This window comes from Hyperolius riggenbachi, chromosome 3 (assembly GCF_040937935.1).
Source record: "Hyperolius riggenbachi isolate aHypRig1 chromosome 3, aHypRig1.pri, whole genome shotgun sequence".
In the NCBI taxonomy this organism is placed as follows: domain Eukaryota; kingdom Metazoa; phylum Chordata; class Amphibia; order Anura; family Hyperoliidae; genus Hyperolius; species Hyperolius riggenbachi.
The window spans coordinates 298,443,743-298,465,085 of record NC_090648.1 but is presented as its reverse complement, the minus strand read 5'-3'; the positions used below and the strand labels follow the sequence as shown (position 1 = coordinate 298,465,085).

At 43.0% G+C, this 21,343-nt stretch overlaps 1 protein-coding gene across 1 annotated transcript in view; it reads left to right on the top strand.

Moving 5' to 3' along the window:
- The window catches only part of TWF1 (twinfilin actin binding protein 1), a 52,823-nt gene extending 31,735 nt beyond the window's left edge, over nt 1-21,088 (top strand). The window contains exons 7-9 of the mRNA XM_068276569.1: nt 9,553-9,703; nt 13,980-14,101; nt 18,156-21,088. Of these exons, the coding sequence (XP_068132670.1) occupies nt 9,553-9,703; nt 13,980-14,101; nt 18,156-18,326 (444 nt within the window). The 3' untranslated portion in view covers nt 18,327-21,088. The remainder of the gene's footprint in view (nt 1-9,552; nt 9,704-13,979; nt 14,102-18,155) is intronic.
- The last annotated feature ends 255 nt before the right edge of the window (nt 21,089-21,343 follow it).

The following is a 21,343-nucleotide window of genomic DNA, read 5'->3' as shown; positions in this document are numbered from 1 at the left end:
GGCGCGACACCCAAGATGGCGCCGTGGTAGCGCCTACGCATCCAGACCCGACAGTCGCTCCTGACCCGCAAGCTAAGATCTCGCAGCAGACTGGGTCAGGAAGCGAATCCTCCTCCTCGGCGGGCTCTCCCTCCTCACGAAGCCCGGCCAAATCCCGCTCCAAGCTGCAGGACTCACAAGAAGCAGCGGATAAGGTAGGCCCGATCCCCGACCAGGCACTAGTTTCATTCGCCTGAACTTACAGGCATAGAACACTTTCCCATATCCACACAAGAAGTATCACAAGCCTTCATTAAGGACATTCTGATATCCTTTCAGAAATCTATGGCGGCAGAGATTAATAGAATCTCCACATCTCTGCAGCGGGACATAGACGACTTAGGAGAAAGGGTCTCCAGCAATGAGGACAGACTAGCCGAACTGTCATCAGAGCACAACAAGATGGTGGACCTAACAGATTCACATACTGACGAGATAACCTGGCTAAAAAACAAGGCGGCAGATGCCGAAGACCGAAACAGGAGAAATAACTTAAAGTTCAGAGGGGTAAGCGAAAAGATACCCCAGCAGGATTTAGAAACCTACTTAAAATCCCTCGTCAGAGCAGCACTACCCTCTATACCTGACATAGAAATTACAATAGACCGGGCTCACAGACTTCCGAAACCGAAGTTTTTAGCAGAATCAGTCCCAAGAGACGTGATTGCCCGCTTCCTCTTTTTTCAAACAAAGGAGAAGCTGCTAGCGGCTGTGAAAGAAAACGGATCACTACCTGACCCCTTCAGACACATCCACCTATATTCTGATCTCTCCCAGCACACCCTGCAAAAACGAAGATCACTGGTGCCGGTTACCAAAACCCTCCGCCAACATGGTATTCTATACAAGTGGGCCTTCCCCACGAAACTGCTAGTGACAAAAGGCACCCAAAGGCTAGTTATCTCATCACTAGAAGAAGGGAAAGCGGCATTGGCGAAACTTAAAATCACCATTCCACCAGAATTATTGACACCAAAACCTCAACGTTAAGCTGGTAGGCTACAACCCGAGTGGAAAATACAATTTAAAGGAGCACATGGAAGTTCACGTTTCTAGACCATCATGCTTCCACACCCTCACCACCCTGATGGCCGTTATTTTTCCGAAAGACCCATGTGGAACCTTCCCTTCCTCCCACATGGCTTTCGAGCTCACCCCAAGGATACCGGTAGTCTGGGGCAGTTGGCCCCACTACTCGTACCCCACCTACACTGCCTAATTTTTTCAATAGCTTTAGAAATGCTGTTCCAGCGGGCCCACTCTCTTTACCTCACAACCTACCAACCAGAAGTGGAAACTACTAATCAGTTATGTCAAAGAAATTCATCCATCCGCAGTTACCCCACATTATTGAATAATGGAACTTAATTTCACATCTTTAAATACCAAAGGGCTGAACACCCCCTTTAAACGGGCCCTGCTTTGGAAGGAGGCCAAACATGCTAAAGCAGACATTATCTTCGCACAGGAGACTCACCTGACACCTAAATACCAACATCTATGCCACCATCCGGACTATCCACATACATTCTTCAGCTCTTTTATGAAAAAGAAAAGAGGGGTAATGATCGCAGTACATAGAAAGGTGGAACTAGAAGTCCATAAAGTAATTCAAGATAACCAGGGAAGATACTGCATCCTAATCTGCACCATTGAGGGGGAAAAAATTTACTCTGACTAACCTGTATGCCCCGAACTCGGGCCAATTAAAATTCATAAAACATCTAATCAAAACGATCAATAGGGTTAAGGCGGGCATAATGCTATTTGGAGGGGACTTTAACTCTTGCATAATGAATGAACTGGACTCTTCCAAAGGCCCTTTTAGGAGGTCTCCCTCCCTACACAAACTACTAACGGCAGAAGGACTATATGATCCATGGAGGATACTCCACGGCCCCGAAAAGGACTACACCTTCTTTTCCAAAGTCCACAACTCATATGCCCGAATTGACTATTTTCTTACAGATGCCCTCACACTCCAGAGGATTAAGCGTGCAGAGATAGTTAATATCACCTGGTCGGACCATTCCCCCATCCACATTTCCCTACACGCTAATATGCCCATACCCAACCAACGGTCCTGGAAACTAAACAACTCGCTCATTATAGATGAGCAAAATCAGAATCTTATAAGAGAGCAAAGTGACGATTTTCTCAGTCACAACCTGAGGCCTGAAACCAGCAGCCCTTTATTGTGGTGCACTTATAAAGCCTATATAAGAGGCATACTCATAAAATTGGGAGCTCTAAATAAAAAAAAAATATATAACTTAGAAGTCTCAGACTTACTACAAAAGATAACTTTGCTAGAGCAGGTCCATAAAAAATCCTTGTCCCCATCCCAAGAGAAAGATCTCTTTTCTCTACGCCACAAACTTAGGCTACTACTCTTCCAACAATACGACTATAATCTACAAAAAGCTAAATTAACATACTACTCACAGCATAATAAGGCTAGTTCCTTTCTAGCCAAGAAAATAAAAGGGAAACAAGTCAAGTCCAAAATCCGGTCCCTCACCAACCCAAAAAATGGAGTCAAAACTTCTAACCCCAAAGAGATAGCAGATATCTTTAGTGAATATTATCAGGACTTATATAACCTGAATTCAGACCCTGAAACACCCCAACCCACCCAATTGAGAATAGAAAAATTCTTAGGTCCTCTGAAACTCCCTTCATTATCAACATCCCAATTAGCGGCTCTGAACAAAGATATAAACCACCAAGAAATTCTAAAAGTAATTGAATCTTCCCCCCGGGGGAAAGCACCTGGCCCAGACGGCTACACTAACGAATTCTATAAGTGCTTCCACCAGAACACGGTACCCCTTCTTGCTCAGGTTTTTAATGAATTCAAGACCTCAGGAGTTATCCCGGGTGAGTTCCTACACGCTACGATAAGTGTACTACCAAAGGAGGGAAAAGATATCTCAACACCTGCTGGTTTCAGACCTATATCCCTTTTAAACGCGGACATTAAAATATATGCTAAATTGCTCTCGAGGCGCCTGCTGGAGATTCTCCCAGAGCTAACCAATCCCGATCAGGTGGGCTTTACAAAAGGGAGGGTGGCTGGAGATGGCTCAAGAAGAATAATAAATTTACTGGACAACCTGGACTCCTGTCGAACGCCTTCTCTTCTCCTAACATTGGATGCCGAGAAGGCGTTCGACAGGGTCCACTGAGGCTTCTTGAAACAAACCCTAATCAAATTCGGATTCGCAGGGGATATCCTCAACGCAATAATGGCTTTGTATACACTACCTTCTGCGAAGGTCAATGTGGCAGGGTTTCTTTCTAAGACATTCCAAATCAGCAACGGCACCCGTCAGGGGTGCCCACTATCCCCATTAATTTTCATCTTAATAATGGAGTCCCTAGCGGAATACATCAGAACCAACGATAAGATCAAAGGTGTTACTATCGGTCCAACACAACACAAGGTCGGCCTATTTGCCGACGATGTAATACTGCCACTGACAGACCCCCTGAATTCCCTGAAAGAAGTAACTCATGCCCTACAGACCTTCGCAGAAGTTTCTTACTATAAAGTAAATCAAGCCAAGTCACACATGCTAGCAATACACATCCCCAACTCGCTTAAAAAAGAGATATCAGCTAGATTCCCCTTCCCCTGGGCCAAGAAATCTATTACCTACTTGGGCATCCAAATCCCTAATTCCCCTAAGGAATTATTTAAAGCAAACTATATCCCACTCCTTGCAAGGATGAAACAAGAGACTGAAGCGTTAGGGAAACATGAACTCTCTTGGGCAGGCAGGCTTAATACCCTTAAAATGTTTACTCTACCCAAAATACTCTATTATTTTAGGACAGTCCCTTGCATAGTTAAAAAATCCTTCTTTCTCGAAGCCAAGCGAATTATGACAAAATACCTGTGGGCGGGTAAAAGACCAAGAGTAGCACTCCCTGCTCTCACAACACTAAAGCATAACGGAGGAATGGGAGTCCCAGACTTAGAGACCTATTACTCAGCAACTATTCTGGACATGGCCCGTTTCTGGTGGTCCAACGAGAGTTACAAACACTGGGCTCAAATTGAACAACACATGGCACGCCAATCTCTCAGATCACCACTGACTTACCACATAATGGGGCTTCCCACGCCAAAATCCCAAGCAGAAACAATACAAACAACCCTCAAAGAGTGGCAAAGGTGTATCCTTCCCTCCCCACATGATGACCCTTTAAACACACCCCTACAAGTCGGGTTAGATCTAGTCGCACCTTTAATAAAGGATATCTCCTTTTCCCAATGGGAAAGTAGAGGCCTTCTGTTGTTAAATGATATCTGGGATGAGGAGACCTTGAAAGACTTTGCGGTCATACAAAAACAATACAACTTACCTAACAACCAAATATTCACATATCTAAGACTAAAACACTGGGTCGCCACAAACAGACCCAAACTTCCAAAACTACCCTCCAAAACACTTTTACTACTAAACAGCACATCCACTAATAAAGGGGGCATGTCTAAGTGGTACAAATTTATTATGGAAAAAAATAGCAACGCACTAACAAAATATATCAAATCATGGGAACACGACTTAAGTACTAATATATCCATCCAACAAGTTCGAATGGCGTTCAAATCAGCCTCTAGACTCTCTAAATGCATATCCCACTGGGAGCTACTACAAAAAATCTTCCTGAAATGGTATGTTACGCCCAGGAAATTGGCGGCCTTTGACCCCGCTTGCTCGAGCCAGTGCTGGCGCAATTGCGGCAAAACAGGAACCCTCATTCACACACTATGGGAATATCCTAAAATAAAGGTCTTTTGGCTAAAAGTTCATTCACTAATACAAGCCACTACAAAGACAACCATTGCACTGCCCTCACCACTAGCACTACTAAATGTCGGAATGGTTGAGATAGACCCGATACATAGACCAATTACTTTTCATATACTGGCGGCAGCCAGGTCCCTAATCCTTCAAAATTGGAAATCTGAGGACAGTCCACATTTGTCACAACTTAAATGCCTCTGTGAACAAAACATCTCACTTGAGCATAGGATCAGATCTAGATGCCCAACCTCATTGTCGCTATTATATTCCCTACCCCCCTGGCCAGATGGATAGTATAAAAAGCCCATCCGAACCTCGGCTCCCCATTGAAAATCTAAGACACCCCTACAACCCTTAAATAAATAGATAAACAATAATGTAGGATACCAACTTTGACAAACCCTAGAACATTCCTCTAAATGACCACAATCACAACATAAAGAGAGAACCCGGGGAACAGCTAGATAGAAGTTAAAATGGCAGTGTACACATGTATGTTTGTCCGTTATTATGTCTGTAGTAATTCTGTTGTAGACTGTAAGGCCCATAAGACGTCAGAAAACAAAACTAGACCAAGGACCCTACTATCACACAGCAAGGTTAACATTTACATAAGCACAACCCACTGAAAACCCACTACGACAAATAAAGCTCTAGAACAGTTAACCGGTCTCGGAACCTTCTATAGCTGCCTCTCCCTGTACGCTGGTACAGATCAGGAGAGGTAAGCATAGCGTTTAGATCAAACACCGTCATAATGACCCATTTAGAACAAGCCCTGGATACCCATCCATCTCAAGGTCCATAACATATATTGAGAGGTCGCAGTCTAGTTTAGTAGATGTATTATAGATGTTACTAGATGTTTTTCCTGTCTGTAATATATATTGTATCTACTGTTTTTGCAATATGTTATTGACGTTGTACGTTAAAAGAAAACTTCAATAAAACATGTTTAATAAAAAAAAAAAAAAATAGGATGCAAACTTTGTGTTCATTTTTATTCAAATGTATGCATCTTGAAACGGAATCAGGAAAATGCAGTAACTGACAATTATATGGCTTGAGTTTTAAGACATGTATATTTGCATAACGTCAACATAAAATTTGCATCAACTCCCAAATTATTAGCATCTCATATAACCTTTCTACTGCTTAGTAACTTAAATTCATATACAGATATGTAATCATAATGATGACTTGCTTATTGTTTGTTTGTTTTTTGTGGTATGTAGGTTTTGTAATTCATGTTTTTGTATAGGAACTAGAACAAGAACTGAGCTAGGCTGAACAGTTTTTGAGCTACAATAACTGGAATTAGCAGGGGCTGAATCAGAACTTTGCACAGGGCTAGTCAGATTTGGAAGGTAAAGATTAAATAACTGACTAATTGTTAACTTGCAGATTTGATTATCCCTGTTCAAAGTTCCTCATCAGCCTTCGCATTTTTTTTCAGTTCCTATAGACTGGAAATGATGAAGCGAGTCAAAGTAAATGCTCCTCTCTAATGGGTACAGGAGTTCAGTTCCTTGCATTTGGCTTTGTCAGTGTATAACACTTATGAATAGAGAAACACTTTCCATATCTGTACCAAACAGTGATATGTCAATAGAAATGTAAGCCGTTATAAAGCTTATTGACAGTTCTGTAGAAATGGGTTTTCTGCTTCCAACAGCAATTTCCACATTGCCGAGTTGCAAACAAAACAAGAAATATCACTGGACGCTATGGGTATTTTATACTTTCCATATATAAGGTCCCAGGTAGAGTTTTTTATCTTTGAAGAGTGCTATACTGGGTTCAGTGAACAGTGGTGCCCAGTTATTCTGTTCACAAGTCCAGAAACAACTGGCTAATAGAAGCCGCTCGGGAAAAGGGGAGATTGACACATTTAGGCAGGAGTCACACTTGTCTGTCAGTTTTCTGTGTGCTTTTTTTCTGCATGCATTTTCTGCACACCATGTGGGTTTGTATTCAGAAAAACCTGCACTTTTTTTATAGCCGCTAATGTAATAAAGAAAACGTACACAGTGTACAGAATTTTGCTGAAGGATGACAGTCTTCTTTCTGCATGCAAGAAAACTCATTTAAGTATGAGCTAGCCCATTGATTAACATTGGTTTAAAGAGACACTGAAGCGAAAAAAAATATATGATATAATGAATTGGTTGTGTACTATGAATAATTACTAGAAGATTAGCAGCAAAGAAAATATTCTCATATCTTTATTTTCAGGTATATAGTGTTTTTTCTAACATTGCATCATTCTCTAATATGTGCAGATTACACAACACTCAGCATTCAAAATGATTCTTTCAGAGCAGTCTGTAAACTAATGACCTCTCCTCTGGCAGAGAAAAAGTAAAAAATTAACTAACAGTTGAGATAATAAAAGTCATAGAACAGCCCTCTCCACGACTTTGAAAGTCGTAGAGCTTAATGGCTTTTTTGTATAGAGATAACAACTGGAGTTTCTTAAATCTTCCTGTACTGGAAACAATTAGACTGATGTATCTGATCTTAATGTTTTATTTCCTAGCTGTACTACACATACAAATCATAATATCATAATTTTTTTTTCGCTTCAGTGTCTCTTTAAATGCGATTTTCTGTGCAGAAAATGCATATAAAAGCGACAAGTGTGATTCCCTGCCTCACAATTCAGGCTGAAGTCTTACACAATACAATAAGCAAGGCATTTTCCCAGCAAAAGAAAAAACTTTGAATCCAAAGGGCAATGTTTTTTTACAGGATGTGTTTACAAGTTTGCTTTACTTCACATGATTTACAAATGGTTTACTTCTCAATTTTTTTTTTCATGTCAAAGCCTTTAGTGACAGAGCCTGTTTTCAAGTCTGTACACTGTTTGATTTACTGCATATAAATGGCTTTTTAAGCATATCTGAAGTGAGAGGGATATGGAGGCTAACCTATTTATTTCCTTTTAAGGGTCCTTTTTCACTAGCTGCGATCCACTTCAAAAATCATCTTGCAGCCATTTTGCCGATTGCAAGAGCCCTGTTCCTTACATGTGAATTGCAGTGCTCCTTTCCTACTAGTGCATGATGTTTTTTCCCCGAATCACCAGCTTGCGCAATTCTCATCCCATGTAGCAGTGGAAAATGCAAATTGCCTGGCTGTCCTGCTGACCCCCTGCCTCTTAATACTTTTAGCCATAGACCCTGAACATGCATATCATATTTCTGACTGAAGTCTGACCAGATTAGTTGCATGCTTGTTTCAGGTGTGTGATTCAAACTTTACTGCAGCCAAAGAGATCACCGAGATTGCCAGGCAACTGGTATTGCTTAAAAGAAAATAAATATGGCAGCTTCCATATCCCTCTCACTTCAGGTGTCCTTTAACTGCCTAGTCAGGAACCCTTTCAATATCCCATATATGTAGCACATATTTAATTTTTGCAGCCTGCAATCTTCTTATAGTACAGCTGTGTCTGTGTAACAACAGTTTAAAGTTATTTTTTGGGATAGTGGTTCTTTAACTGCTTTAGCGTAGCTGCTTCAGGTCACCAATACATGTTCCACATGAGGCTTTTCAGCTGCAGTGTTTTGTCTGACACAAGGTAACCAGTGGGCAGTATGCTTACTAAAATATCAGCTGATGTATGTAGTTTGTGTGTCTGGTCTTGGGTTTTGAAAGGCAGCTACACAGAGGAATGCTGGTGGAAGTGTATAAGGACAAGGTTCACCAGCAATGTGTGGGAATACACACCTGACAAGCTTATACCAGGCTATCTGTTGCAAGCTTACATGTAACCACTGGCGTCAGCTGGGAGATTGTACATCTAAAACTGGAGCAGGAAACCTAAGAGAGCTGCTCCATATGCATTTCTGTATCACCTTACACTGCTATATAGTATAGGTACTGCATGTAATGACTGGGAATATTCCGTTTTTGTATGTCCTAGATATCTATCATTAAATGTTTTTGCACTAGACCAGCAATCTAGCTCTTGGTTGTGTACAGAATTCACAAGATAAACCTTAAATTTTGTGTACTGACAAATTATATCTACATATGCTTTGTGGTGCTGGGTTGTCTTTGATCTATGCTGTAGGGATCCCAGAAACACAATGTTTTATATAGACGAGCAGGTGATGAGGAAAGCTGCCCAGCATGTATGTAGAGCATACTTGTGTGAGGCCAAATGGTCATTCTCAGTGACGTCTGTTTGTAAGACTGCCTGCCATGCAGAACTCAGCTGTGTACACAAGAAACACGTCAGCATCTTTGTTTCTTAGCACTTATGTAACATATTCCATTCCAAACCATGACTAAATGGATTGGCTTGCCACACTGAAGAGCTGGATGTATTCTATATTTATATCATGATATTTACATGTTTAAGAGATCTGTAGGGCTAATTCATTCAGCCTTAAATGTTTTTAGATACATTATTATGCATATGACACAAACTCCTGTATTCAAATGGTTCCTATTTGTCTTTTAGACATGGTCAAAGACATGCTAATTTTTCCAGCTCACATGCAAATTTTATGTAAAGTGCATATAGCTTGCAACTGGACCAATCCAAATCAGCAGGAAGTGCATTTGATTGGCTCAATCCTAAGCTACATATAGTTTGCATCATACTAGCATCCAATTTGGAATACAATAGCATCTCCTTGACCACTTCCATTGCCTTTGCTAACAGCTGCATTCATTTGTTTTACAGAAAATAGACATTCAAAATGAAGTGATTGTTCTGGCAAACACAACTCACACAGAAGTGAAGGACCTGCCAGCGAGGATCCCAAAAGATGCTGCACGTTATCACTTCTTCCTCTACAAGCATTCACATGAAGGAGATTACTTGGATTCTATAGGTACTGGCTTCAGCATCTTTACACAGTGTTACAGCTGCAAGATACTATTGGGCATGGATGGCCAGCTCATCTTTAGTGTTTGTGGAGGCAGAGCTATAGCCCTGGCACATTGCCACTCAGCATTCTGTCATATCAGCATGATATCAGGGACAAAATCTGCATAATTCATTATGTAGAATAAGTATTTCATCTAAATGAAGTGTTATGGGGTTAGGAATTAGGCCAAGTTTCTTTTTGGCTTTGTTCATGCAAGAATTGTAAGGGCTGAGACCCACTACCAATCACACTAGTGTTTGCAATCATGATTTTACACAATTTTCAGTGCATTTTTTAAGAAATACAATTTTGCCTCCATTTCCTCAGTCTCTCCATCAATGCTACAAGCAAGACAATTGAGACTTGAGTGGAATCACAATTTGTCAATTGCCAGTGATCAGCAAGCACTGCAAAAGTGCCCATAGTGGGCCACACACCTAATATGCATCACTGTATGCAATAATGCATAGGGTTTTTTTTTACTACCTGCAGTGTACCTAGTGCTTTTTAATGACACCACTCACATTATAGGTGATGGGAATATTGTGCTGTTGAAATGCACAGCAGGAGTGATTTTGGTGTGCACCACACACAGCACCATTCAGTGTCGTAACTGAGCTATGATTGAAAAGCTAAGGAAATCATGTATGCATTTAAGATTTTGTGTGCATTGTCCGTTACACATACAGTATTGTGATCAAAGTGTTTAAAGGGAACCTTAACTGAGAGGGATATGGATGTTTCCTTTTAAACAATACCAGTTGCCTGGCAGTCCGGCTGATCTCTTTAGCTGCAGTAGAGGCTGAATCACACACCTGAAACAAGCATGCAGCTAATCTAGTCTGACTTCAGTCAGAGCACCTGATCTGCATGTTTGTTCAGGGACTGTGGCTAAAAGTATTAGAGACAGCAGGATCAGCAGAAGAGTCCAGAAATGTAGTGTTATTTGAAAAGGAAAAAGCCATATCCTTCTCAGTTTAGGTTCCCTTTAAGTGAAAAACCAGTATTGATAATTGCTTGAAGGACTTTGGCTACTGTGCTTGGCTCATATTTACCAGCATTTATTGTTGCCCTGTATATGACAGAAAACTGATCAAATAGCTGGAATGCCCTTTACAACTGCAGAATGGATTTACTAAATGTGTTTTGGGCAATCAATCAATAGAAAATAATTTGGGTAGGTTAGTTTGTAATAGCTTTTCAATACATTCTGTGTTTATATTGCATCATACATTAAAGGGATTAATCAAGGAAAGTGTTGGATATCCACTGGGTCAGATGAGCTAAGGTGGGGTCTGGGGAGTACACACTTCATACACTAACTGTTTTCAAACTACAGTTCACAGAAACCTTGGTGTTTGTGCATTAGGGCTCTTTCATACAGGTAGCTAACAGGCAGTGAATTCACCACCTGTCAGCTGATTGTTAGCACTCAGTACCAGTGGTAGGCACCCTCCCAGTCACATCTGGGCGCAGATGTGTTCAGACACCCTAGGTAAGTTAAACTGGGAAACATTTTTGACTTAACATACCCTTTAAAGCAGGGATCCCCAACCTGTGATCCGCGGCCCACTGGTGGTCTGCAGGACGTTTTCAGTTGGGCCGCCCCCTCTTGCCTGCCCCCTCCGCCCGTCCCCCTCCGCGGCTGCCGCTGCTGTTACCTTTGGCGGCCGCTTGGTCTCTTCTATTCCTCTTCTCTCTCTCTTGCCAGCGTGTGAGTCACAGCAGCGCGCCCTGCGGCTGCTGTGATAGAGAGGGAGGAAGCAGGAGAGACAGAGCGGCTTCCTGTAGCGGCGCGCCGTTACTATGGGAACCGCTCTCTCTTTCCTGCTTCTTCCCTCTCCATCACATCAGCCGCGGGGCGCGCTGCTGTGACTCCCACTCCGGCGAGAGAGAGAGGGGGGAATGTAAAGAGACCGCCGGCAAAGGTAACTGCAGCGGCGGCCGCGGGAGGAGGGGTGTGGGCGGGGGCTACTATACTGGGGCACAATGCTAGCTATATTTGGGCACTATACTAGCTATATTTGGGCACTATACTAGCTATATTTGGGCACTATACTGGCTGTACTGGGGCACTATACTGTCTGTACTGGGGCACTATACTAGCTATATTGGGGCACTATACTAGCAATACTGGGGCACTATACTAGCTATACTGGGGCACTATACTAGCTATATTGGGGCACACTAGCTATACTGGGGCACTATACTAGCCATACTGGGGCACTATACTAGCCATACTGGGCCATACTAGCTATACTGGGGCACTACTATACTAGCTATACTGGGGCACACTAGCTATACTGGGGCACACTAGCTATACTGGGGCACACTAGCTATACAGGGGCACTATACTAGCTATACAGGGGCACTATACTAGCTATACAGGGGCACTATATTAGCTATACAGGGGCACTATACTAGCTATACTGGGCACTATACTAGCTATACTGGGCACTATACTAGCTATACTGGGCACTATACTAGCTATACTGGGCACTATACTAGCTATACTGGGCACTATACTAGCTATACAGGGGCGCTATACTAGCTATACAGGGGCGCTATACTAGCTATACAGGGGCGCTATACTAGCTATACAGGGGCGCTATACTAGCTATACAGGGGCGCTATACTAGCTATACAGGGGCGCTATACTAGCTATACAGGGGCGCTATACTAGCTATACAGGGGCGCTATACTAGCTATACAGGGGCGCTATACTAGCTATACAGGGGCGTACTAGCTATACTGGGGCGCTATACTAGCTATACTGGGGCGCTATACTAGCTATACTGGGGCGCTATACTGGGGCGCTATACTAGCTATACTGGGGCGCTATACTAGCTATACTGGGGCACACTAGCTATACTGGGGCACTATACTAGCTATACTGGGGCACTATACTAGCTATACTGGGGCACTACCTACCTATACTGGGCACTATATTAGCTTTACTGGGCACTATACTAGGTATATTAGGGTAACTGTACTAGCCATACTGGGGCAACTAAACTCCCTATACTGGGGCAACTATGCTAGCTATGCCCCCCCCCCCCCCCCCCCCCCGGTAACCCGATGCGCACGACATTGTCTCCCCCCAGGCCCCTCCCCCCCGGCGGGCCCCGGAGAGAAATAGACCCTGAACAAGCATATGCAGATAAGGCGTTTCTGATATTATTGTCAGATCTGATAAGATTAGATGCATGGTTTTTTTTCTGGTGCGATTCAGACACTATTGCAGACAAAGCGATCAGCAGGGCTGCCAGGTAACTGGTATTGCTGAAAAGGGAATAAATATGGCAGCCTCCATATTCTTCTCACTACAGTTGTCCCTTAAAGAGAACCTGAGGTGTGTTTAAAGAATGTTATCTGCATACAGAGGCTGGATCTGCCTATACAGCCCAGCCTCTGTTGCTATCCCAAACCCCACTAAGGTCCCCCTGCACTCTGCAATCCCTCATAAATCACAGCCGTGCTGTGAGGCTGTGTTTACATCTGTAGTGTCAGTCTCAGCTGCTCCCCCGCCTCCTGCATAGCTCCGGTCCCTGCCCCCGTCCCTTCCCTCCAATCAGCAGGGAGGGAAGGGATGCAGGCGGGGACTGGAGTTCTGCAGGAGGCGGGGAGAGCAGCAGACTGACACTATAGAGATAAACACAGCCAGCTCTGACAAGCTGTTTGTCAGCAGCGTGGCTGTGATTTATGAGGGATTGCAGAGTGCAGGGGGACCTTAGGGGGGTTTGGGATAGCAACAGAGGCTGGGCTGTATAGGCAGATCCAGCCTCTGTATGCAGATAATATTCTTCAAACCCACCTCGGGTTCTCTTTAAATGACACTTGAATTGAAAGGGATATGGAGGCAGCCATATTTATTTCCTTTTTAAACAATACCTGTTGCATGGCTGTCCTGCCGATCCTCTGCTTCTAATGCTTTTAGCCATAGACCCTGAACTATCATGCAGATCAGATGTTTCTGATGAAAATCTGACCAAATTAGCTGGATGCTGGTTTCATGCGTTTAATTCAGACATCGCTGCAGCCAAAGAGATTGGCAGGATGCCAGGCAACTGGTATTGTTTTAAAAGAAATAAATACTGCAGCCTCCATATGCCTCTCACATGTTTCCTTTAAGGCTGTGGGCCCTGCGGTCCCCTGTGCTTTGCAGATTATGCTTTCCTTTGTGAGCCCATTACTTGTTTGTATTATTAACACAATATGCTCTTTTTTTTCTACTTTGCAGTGTTTATTTATTCAATGCCTGGCTATAACTGCAGTATACGAGAGCGTATGCTTTATTCCAGCTGTAAGGCCCCTTTGTTACATATTGTCGAACAGCAGCTGAACGTGGAGATTGCCAAAAAGGTATTTTAGCTTAGTTTTAATATTTTGTGTGCGTTCCTAGCTCATAATCTGAGTCCTGTATGAACTGCTGTGTCTGCATACACATCCTCCTTGTTTGAGCGGGTGCTTAGGTATAGCTCTGACTGTTATGAGAGGGTGAGATGTCTGGGTAAAGGGTTTGGCCTTCTTTAGGCACATTAATGAAATGCTGCATGTCATGTAATTAGCGCCTGAAAGCTTGCCTTCACTCAAGCAGCCACTGGCTACCATGTAGGTGTGTACAACATCAGGCATGCATGATGACTGCTGTAGACTCAAGCACTGAAAGTCTAGCTTGCAAAACTTGACACTTAAATACATAAAAATATGTTTAAAAAAAAATCATAGCATACGCAACTTAGATTCTCAGGTTTTTCTTGCCCAAAGCGTTGGCAATCACGCCCGCTTTTTGCAAGCAGGATGAATATAACCTCCCACCCAGAAGCATAAACAATAGAATAGTGTTCACATTTTTCACCTTGGTAACATTTGCTTCTATATGCTGCTACTTCTTTTAAGGCTTACTTGTAATGCCTACTACTTGCACTATGGAAGCTATGCATTCCAACTGTAGATTGTATAAGGAATCTGTTACTTTACAATACATGATCATCAGGGCCGGCCCTAGACTTTTTGCCGCCTGAGGCAAAAAAAAAATTTCCTGGTGGGCCGCCGAGCTGGAGGGGTAGCTGGCAGGACGGGGGTATTGGGCCTAGCGGCGGGGAGGGGGTCGTACCCCCCCCCTCCCTTGCCTGGGTCCCCCGAACTGCGCTCCCCTCCAGCCTCACATAGAAGAAGCAGCCGCTATTTGTAAGACGCACGGGCGGGGAGGACTCAACTCTTCCCAGCGTGCGCTCCACTGACATCACTTCCTGCAGCGTTGCAGGAAGTGACGTCAGTGGAGCGCACGCTGGATCGAGGAAGAGGTGAGTCCTCCCCGCCCGTGCCTCTTACAAATAGCGGCTGCTTCTATGTAAGGCTGGAGGGGAGCGGAGGACGGGGGACCCGGGCGAGGGAGGTCCGACCCCCCCCTCCCCGCCGCTAGGCCCAATGCCCCCGTCCTGCCAGCTACCCCTACAGCTCGGCGGCCGGCTCCCCGCACGGACGGGCGGATGCCGCCCCTGGAAATTTGCCGCCTGAGGCAAAAGTTTCACCCCGCCTCATGAGCGGGCCGGCCCTGATGATCATATTAACATTACTGAGTGAGGATTAGGTGAGAGAGATGTGAGGAATGTAATTTTCTAAAGAATTGCTTGCACAGACGCACCTACAGATAGATATACTTCCTGAACAGCACACCTCACTTGCTATAGATCCTTCCTGCATGGTCTAGTCTGTGTGGCTTCCAGATTTGAAATCCAATGAAGTAGTCGACCAGCAGTGAAGATTTTCAATTTTCTGTTTAATTCGCAAAGACAGTGACTATACAGCCATCACCCGGTGTTGGTATCAGGTGTAAGTATAGCACTCAGGTATAAGTAGCTCTCAGAGGCTCACTGGGCTGGCCAGCTGCAGTGTAGACACACTCACCCCCAAATGTGTCATACAGTGCTGTTAGCATCTGAGAGCTACGTTTACTTGAGAGCTATACTTAGGGTGACCAGGTGTCCTCTTTTGCACGGACAGGTTCACTTTTTCCGACCTGTCTGGGGCGTCCTGGCGGGTTTTAGAAATGTCCGGGTAGTGAAGAGCCATTTGGGAGCTGAACGAGTCGGCTAATTAAAGGATACCCGAAGTGACATGATGAGATAGACATCGGTATGCACAGTGCCTAGCACACAAATAACTATGCTGGGTTCCTTTTTTTTTCTTTCTCTGCCTAAAAGAGTTAAATATCAGGTATGTAAGTGGCTGACTCAGTCATGACTCAGATGGGAAGTGACTACAGTGTGACCCTCACTGATAAGAAATTCCCCTTTATCTCTTTCTTGCTCTCACAATCCATTTTCTGCTAGGAAAGGGTTTTATAGTTGGAATTTCTTATCAGTGAGGGTCACACTGTAGTCACTGCCTGTCAGAACTGAGTCAGCCACTTACAAACCTCATATTTAATTATTTCAGGTAGAGAAAGAAAAAAAGGAACACAGCATAATTATTTGTGTGCTAGGCACTGTACATACACATGTCTATCTCATCATGTCACGTCACTTCGGGTATCCTTTAAAGGGAGCTGAGCGGCCAAGCCAGAAGAGCCGATGCTTACTAAAGAGCTGGAATTCCCATCATCTTAATGAGCGCATTAAGACTGCATAGAAACTTGGAGGCTTGTTGAAGGGATATTGCCCCTATAGATAGAGGAGGGACAGCTGCATGCCACAGTGTGGGGTGTATGTTTAAGGTGGTGGGCAATCCATAAGCTATTGTTGCAGTGGTGTGGGCGTTTTGCAGAGGCTAATGCCGGGCGATCGCAACACACAGTAACTGCAAAGCTTTTGGTGTTTTACTGAGCTCGCTATGCCAAAAAAGCGATTTTAATTGTTTTTAATGTAGTGATGTAATACCCTGCTATGGCAATATCAAAGTGGTTATTTTTGTATGTGCAAAGGAGACAGTTGTGAGATTTTTGCTTTGCTACTTTCTAATAGTTTACCACAACTTGGCTCCCATGGAATAGGTGATTGCACTATAAATGAAAATGATGGCTCTCCATAGGCTTTTTTTAAGTAAATACAGGAGAGATTCCCTGTTCAAAATGCCCACGAGGGGCGTTCCTGTGGTGTTTCTCTTTCCCTGGGCGTGCCCCCTACTGCTCCCCTGCCTCACTGCACGCTGGGAGAGAGAGATCTCAGAGGTCATGAAAGTAAAAAGTGGGCCAGTGCGGCCTACAGGAGCGGCGTAGAGTAGTGATTTTGGCGGCTACCTGATCCGTTCAGCCCCTCGCATCAGGCAGCATAATTTTTATTTTATGCGCTCACCTCGGGCTCTTTTTAAGCTAGTGAGACATATCATCTGCAAAAGATATAAAGTACACACAAAATTAAAGCAGATCCGAGATGAAAATCTAACTATAACAAGTAACTTGTCCATATATCTTATCTAAAGTTTAGATAGTTTACACAGCATATCTAGCTGCAAACCGCTTAAAAAGTTTGATTATTTATTCCTGTGATACAATGAGGGCAGCCATGTTCTGTTTGTCACATTGTCACAGACTGATGGCTGGAGATGCTATCAGCTTGCTTGTGTGTAAACTCAGTCCCCTCTCCTCCTCCCCTCTGCCTCTAAAATCAATGGCTAGTAACCTCCTCCTCCTCCTGCCCAGACGGAGCTCCCAATAAGCCCTTGCTACAGTGCCAAGGCACAAAAGGAGCTGTGGGCGGGGCTTGTTTCGTTTATAGGGAATTAGAGTTTTAAAAACAAAACAAAAAAAGTATTTGGCTTGAGGAATGCCCTATAACCTATATGAAAGGAACACAATTATGCAATGAGTAAAAGTTTATCTCGGATCTACTTTAACAGTTGTAGGGAGAAGGATTCCCTACGCCCCTCCCCTCATGAGTCACTGGTCCATCACCCTGGCCAGTCAACCTCTGTCAGTGAATTGTGAAAGGAATTTGATAACATTAAAGGAAGAGATGCACTGGGGAGATATACAGTAGTACTTAGAAATACACAAACTATTCCCATCCCAGTTTAAAAAACGTATTATTCAATAGTGTTCCTTTAAGGCAGTTTAATGCATACACCCCATATTTTGTACTAGGCCTAATGGTTGCAAAGCATGCATAGGACTCAGCGAGGAAGCTCAGGTGAGACAATCTTGTAATGGCTCATTTTTTTATGTAAATTAAATTTTATGGGTTGCTCTTCAAGTAATTTTTATGCTAAAAGAGCCCGTTAGCATCACCTTTTGTCCTTTGCTGATTAGCGGGGACATACTTTTATACAGCCTATTTTCTCCACATCATATCCACATTTTAAAATGCAAGGCTTCTTAAAAAGGTGCACACAAATATGTATTCTGTATGAAGCTATACCTGTTATAAAGTAATGGAATAACCAGAATCCTTCTGTATTTTTCCTCGCATGTGTACAGATTGAGATAGACAATGGAGCTGAACTGACTTCAGATTTCCTGTATGATGAAGTACACCCGAAGCAACACGCGCACAAGCAAATTTTTGCTAAACCAAAGGGTCCAGCAGGAAAGCGAGGAAACAAGAGGCTGATACGAGGACCTGCAGAAGCTGATCGAGTCAGTGACTAAACCAGCATACAGACATCATGTGTGGAGATACAGAAACGTGATCATACCACGTCTGTATTTTTGTTGGAACACCAAGGATCCTGTGATTACAAATCTGAACTAAGATCCTCTGTTGTTGCCCATTGTAACCAATTCCATTATCTCATGCTGCACGAAAAGCACGAGAGTTCTAGCTACAATAGACAACAAGCACAGGACTTCATTTAGGCACTGTCAACTGAGGCCTAAAGTTTAGTAAAGAATACCTGACCAGAGGCAAAGCTAACTAAGTTAATCAGATTTGTTCATGCTGGATCCACATTCCTCTATGGCTTGTCCACTCCTCTGCTTGTTTCCCCTGGCCCCTATAATCACTCTTTTGTGTGATTAAAGTCAAATATTCAGACAGGAAGGGACAGGCTTGATGTGATGTTCCCTTCATCACCTCCTCTTAAGGGGAATAAATTGGGTCGAGTAGAGGGAATGAGTGAGTGATAGGAGGGAACATCACAACAGGCCTGCCTCTTTCTGTCTGAAAATGTGTCTTTAAGAAAAAAAATGATTTTTCACTAAAGGAGTGATTACAGGGACTGGGAGGAGCAAGGAGAGGAACGGCAATGCAGAGAGGTATGTGGAACCAGCATGAGCATACCTCTGTGCTTACCTTGGGTAAATTTTCCTTGGGTCAGGTAATCTTTAAAGCATTCGTGCAAGTGGGCTTATGCAAGAGTCTGAAAAATCACTGGGAAATTTATTACAACTGTGCAAGCTTACTCACTCAATAGTTATACTGTATATTTGTTTTATGTAACTTTACTCACCTTTAGGACTATTCCAAAACCTAGCGAGTCTCTCCTGTTCTAGAGATTCTGCCCTTGCCTCTTAAGTGTATGTAACCGTATAAAATAGAGCTCAATACTTATGCAGAGTGTAAATGACTAGGGAGTGTTATTGTTATGAATACTGAAGAGCTGAGATACATTGTGGAGCTTTATTACTGTGATTGCGTAGCGCTCAAACATTAGGTGGGCAGCTGTCATAAATCTCCGTCTCCAAAAGCTGGCCCTAGGAGCACCAGTTTCTGTATAATTGTTGAGTGAAACGTTGCTTTTGCTTTGCTTGTCTAGTCCGTGTGATACTATTTTCCACAAGCGGCTGAGCTGCAGGTGTGAGGCATTTGGAAGGTAGGCTTTTATAGTTTATTTACAAGGGGCTGCCCATCATTGTGGAAAAGGAGGCGGCAAATGCGGTCCTGTGACTGCATCTGTTCCTTTATTAATTAAGGTATTTGGCACCATGTTTAATCATTGACATATGACTTTTGAGAAGAGGGAGGGGTTAGTTTATTGAAAACTCAATCTGTTCAGGGTGATGAATATGCAGATTCTTGCACAAGCCCATTTGTGACTAGTTCCCTTTGTGAATATCATTCCGCATGATAAACACCACTCCTAGCACCATTTACAATACTCCCTTTGTGTTTAATGAATGGGCTGGATGAATATAGTGCTGCTTCGGTGTGTTGTGTACACACATGTAAATATGAAGTGAACCTATGAATGAAGTACAGATAAGTTACAATGCATTCATGGATTTCCTATGTACAGGCATTCTGAGGGAAGTGACTGTACAGTGAGCCATTGATGTGTTGAGTTGCTGAAAGCCATTGCAATACAGCATGAAAAGTAGGAATGCAAGTTTACTTTTTATTTTATTTTTAAACTTTATCAGCCGCTTTCAGAATTTCCATTTTAATATGTATTCCAACACATTTTGAATTTGGGGACCTTGTTCCAAAAAGTTTACTAAGGTTGTAATATGCAATACATTTTTGACTTTACTCTAACTCTGTAATATAAGTAGAGAAAACACTATTTTGGTTGATATTTATATAGTTGTGTAATTTGGTTGATTTGATAATCGTACAAAACCTACTCTGTGTAAGCGGCTGCCTGGTGCAGCCCTTCTCTTTACCAGCATCCAGTAACTACTTACCTCTGTCATTCAGGAGCACACCTTGCACTCAGCTCTGCTGTACTCATGTGATACAGCCTCTGCTATTGATCACTATATACCATTGCCACACACCAAATCCCAGACCCTTTAATAAAGCCCTTACCCTCTTATCTTTGCCATCAATGCTGTGACTGGAAGTGAAGAAAGTAATTGTCAGTTGAAGACACAATGGATCCCAGGCACACTCACAGCTCTATTACTGTGTCATCATGCTTTTATGGGCTGGGGGGAACTGGTTAAACAAGACACATTCTGAAAGTACTTCTTTTGAAACAGAATTTTCCTTGTTCAGTTTTTGACCTAGCTGTGCTTTAAGGGAAACATTAGTGTCATGTTGTCTCCATCAGAAGTTTTTATGTTTTGCCTGGAAATCCCCTTTAACCAATTTCTCTTCAGATTTCCACTTAAACTCCAGGTATTGTGAGCAATAATAACTTTTTGCATAATTGTTGGTTTGAAGTGAAAATGCTGATGTGAATGTGACCATCTTGACTCTGAGGCGAAAGCACAGGCCTTTATCAGAAGCCAGGAGCGCTCCAATCATTATATTGCTATGGGTTGATTACAGAAATGATTCATTTATTGCAAGCTTGAGTAGTGTAATGGCATAGTATAGATCTGTGCACTGCAGAGTGTATTGCATGGCCTGTGTTTATGCACACACCGCCTCTAGGGATGGTTAATGAGATGCAAATCATTCTGAGTATATGTAGGATTCTGCAAATTATATATGCAAATGTATGCAGCTTGAAAATGGACCAATCAAATGAAACCTTGGCTTTGATTGGTCCATTTCAAGCTGCATACATTTGCATACAAAATGTACATAATCCTGCATCAACTTTAAATTATTTGCATCTCATTCACCATCCCTAACCACCCCCACAATAAATCTGGCTGGGAAGGTTACTCTGGTTCAGTAAAGGTCCCTGCTTTTGCTTTAGGTAGGTCAAGATATGTAATATTACTGTGTAATTCTGTTACTGTATAATTCCTGTAAACCATGCTGTATGCAAGTTAAA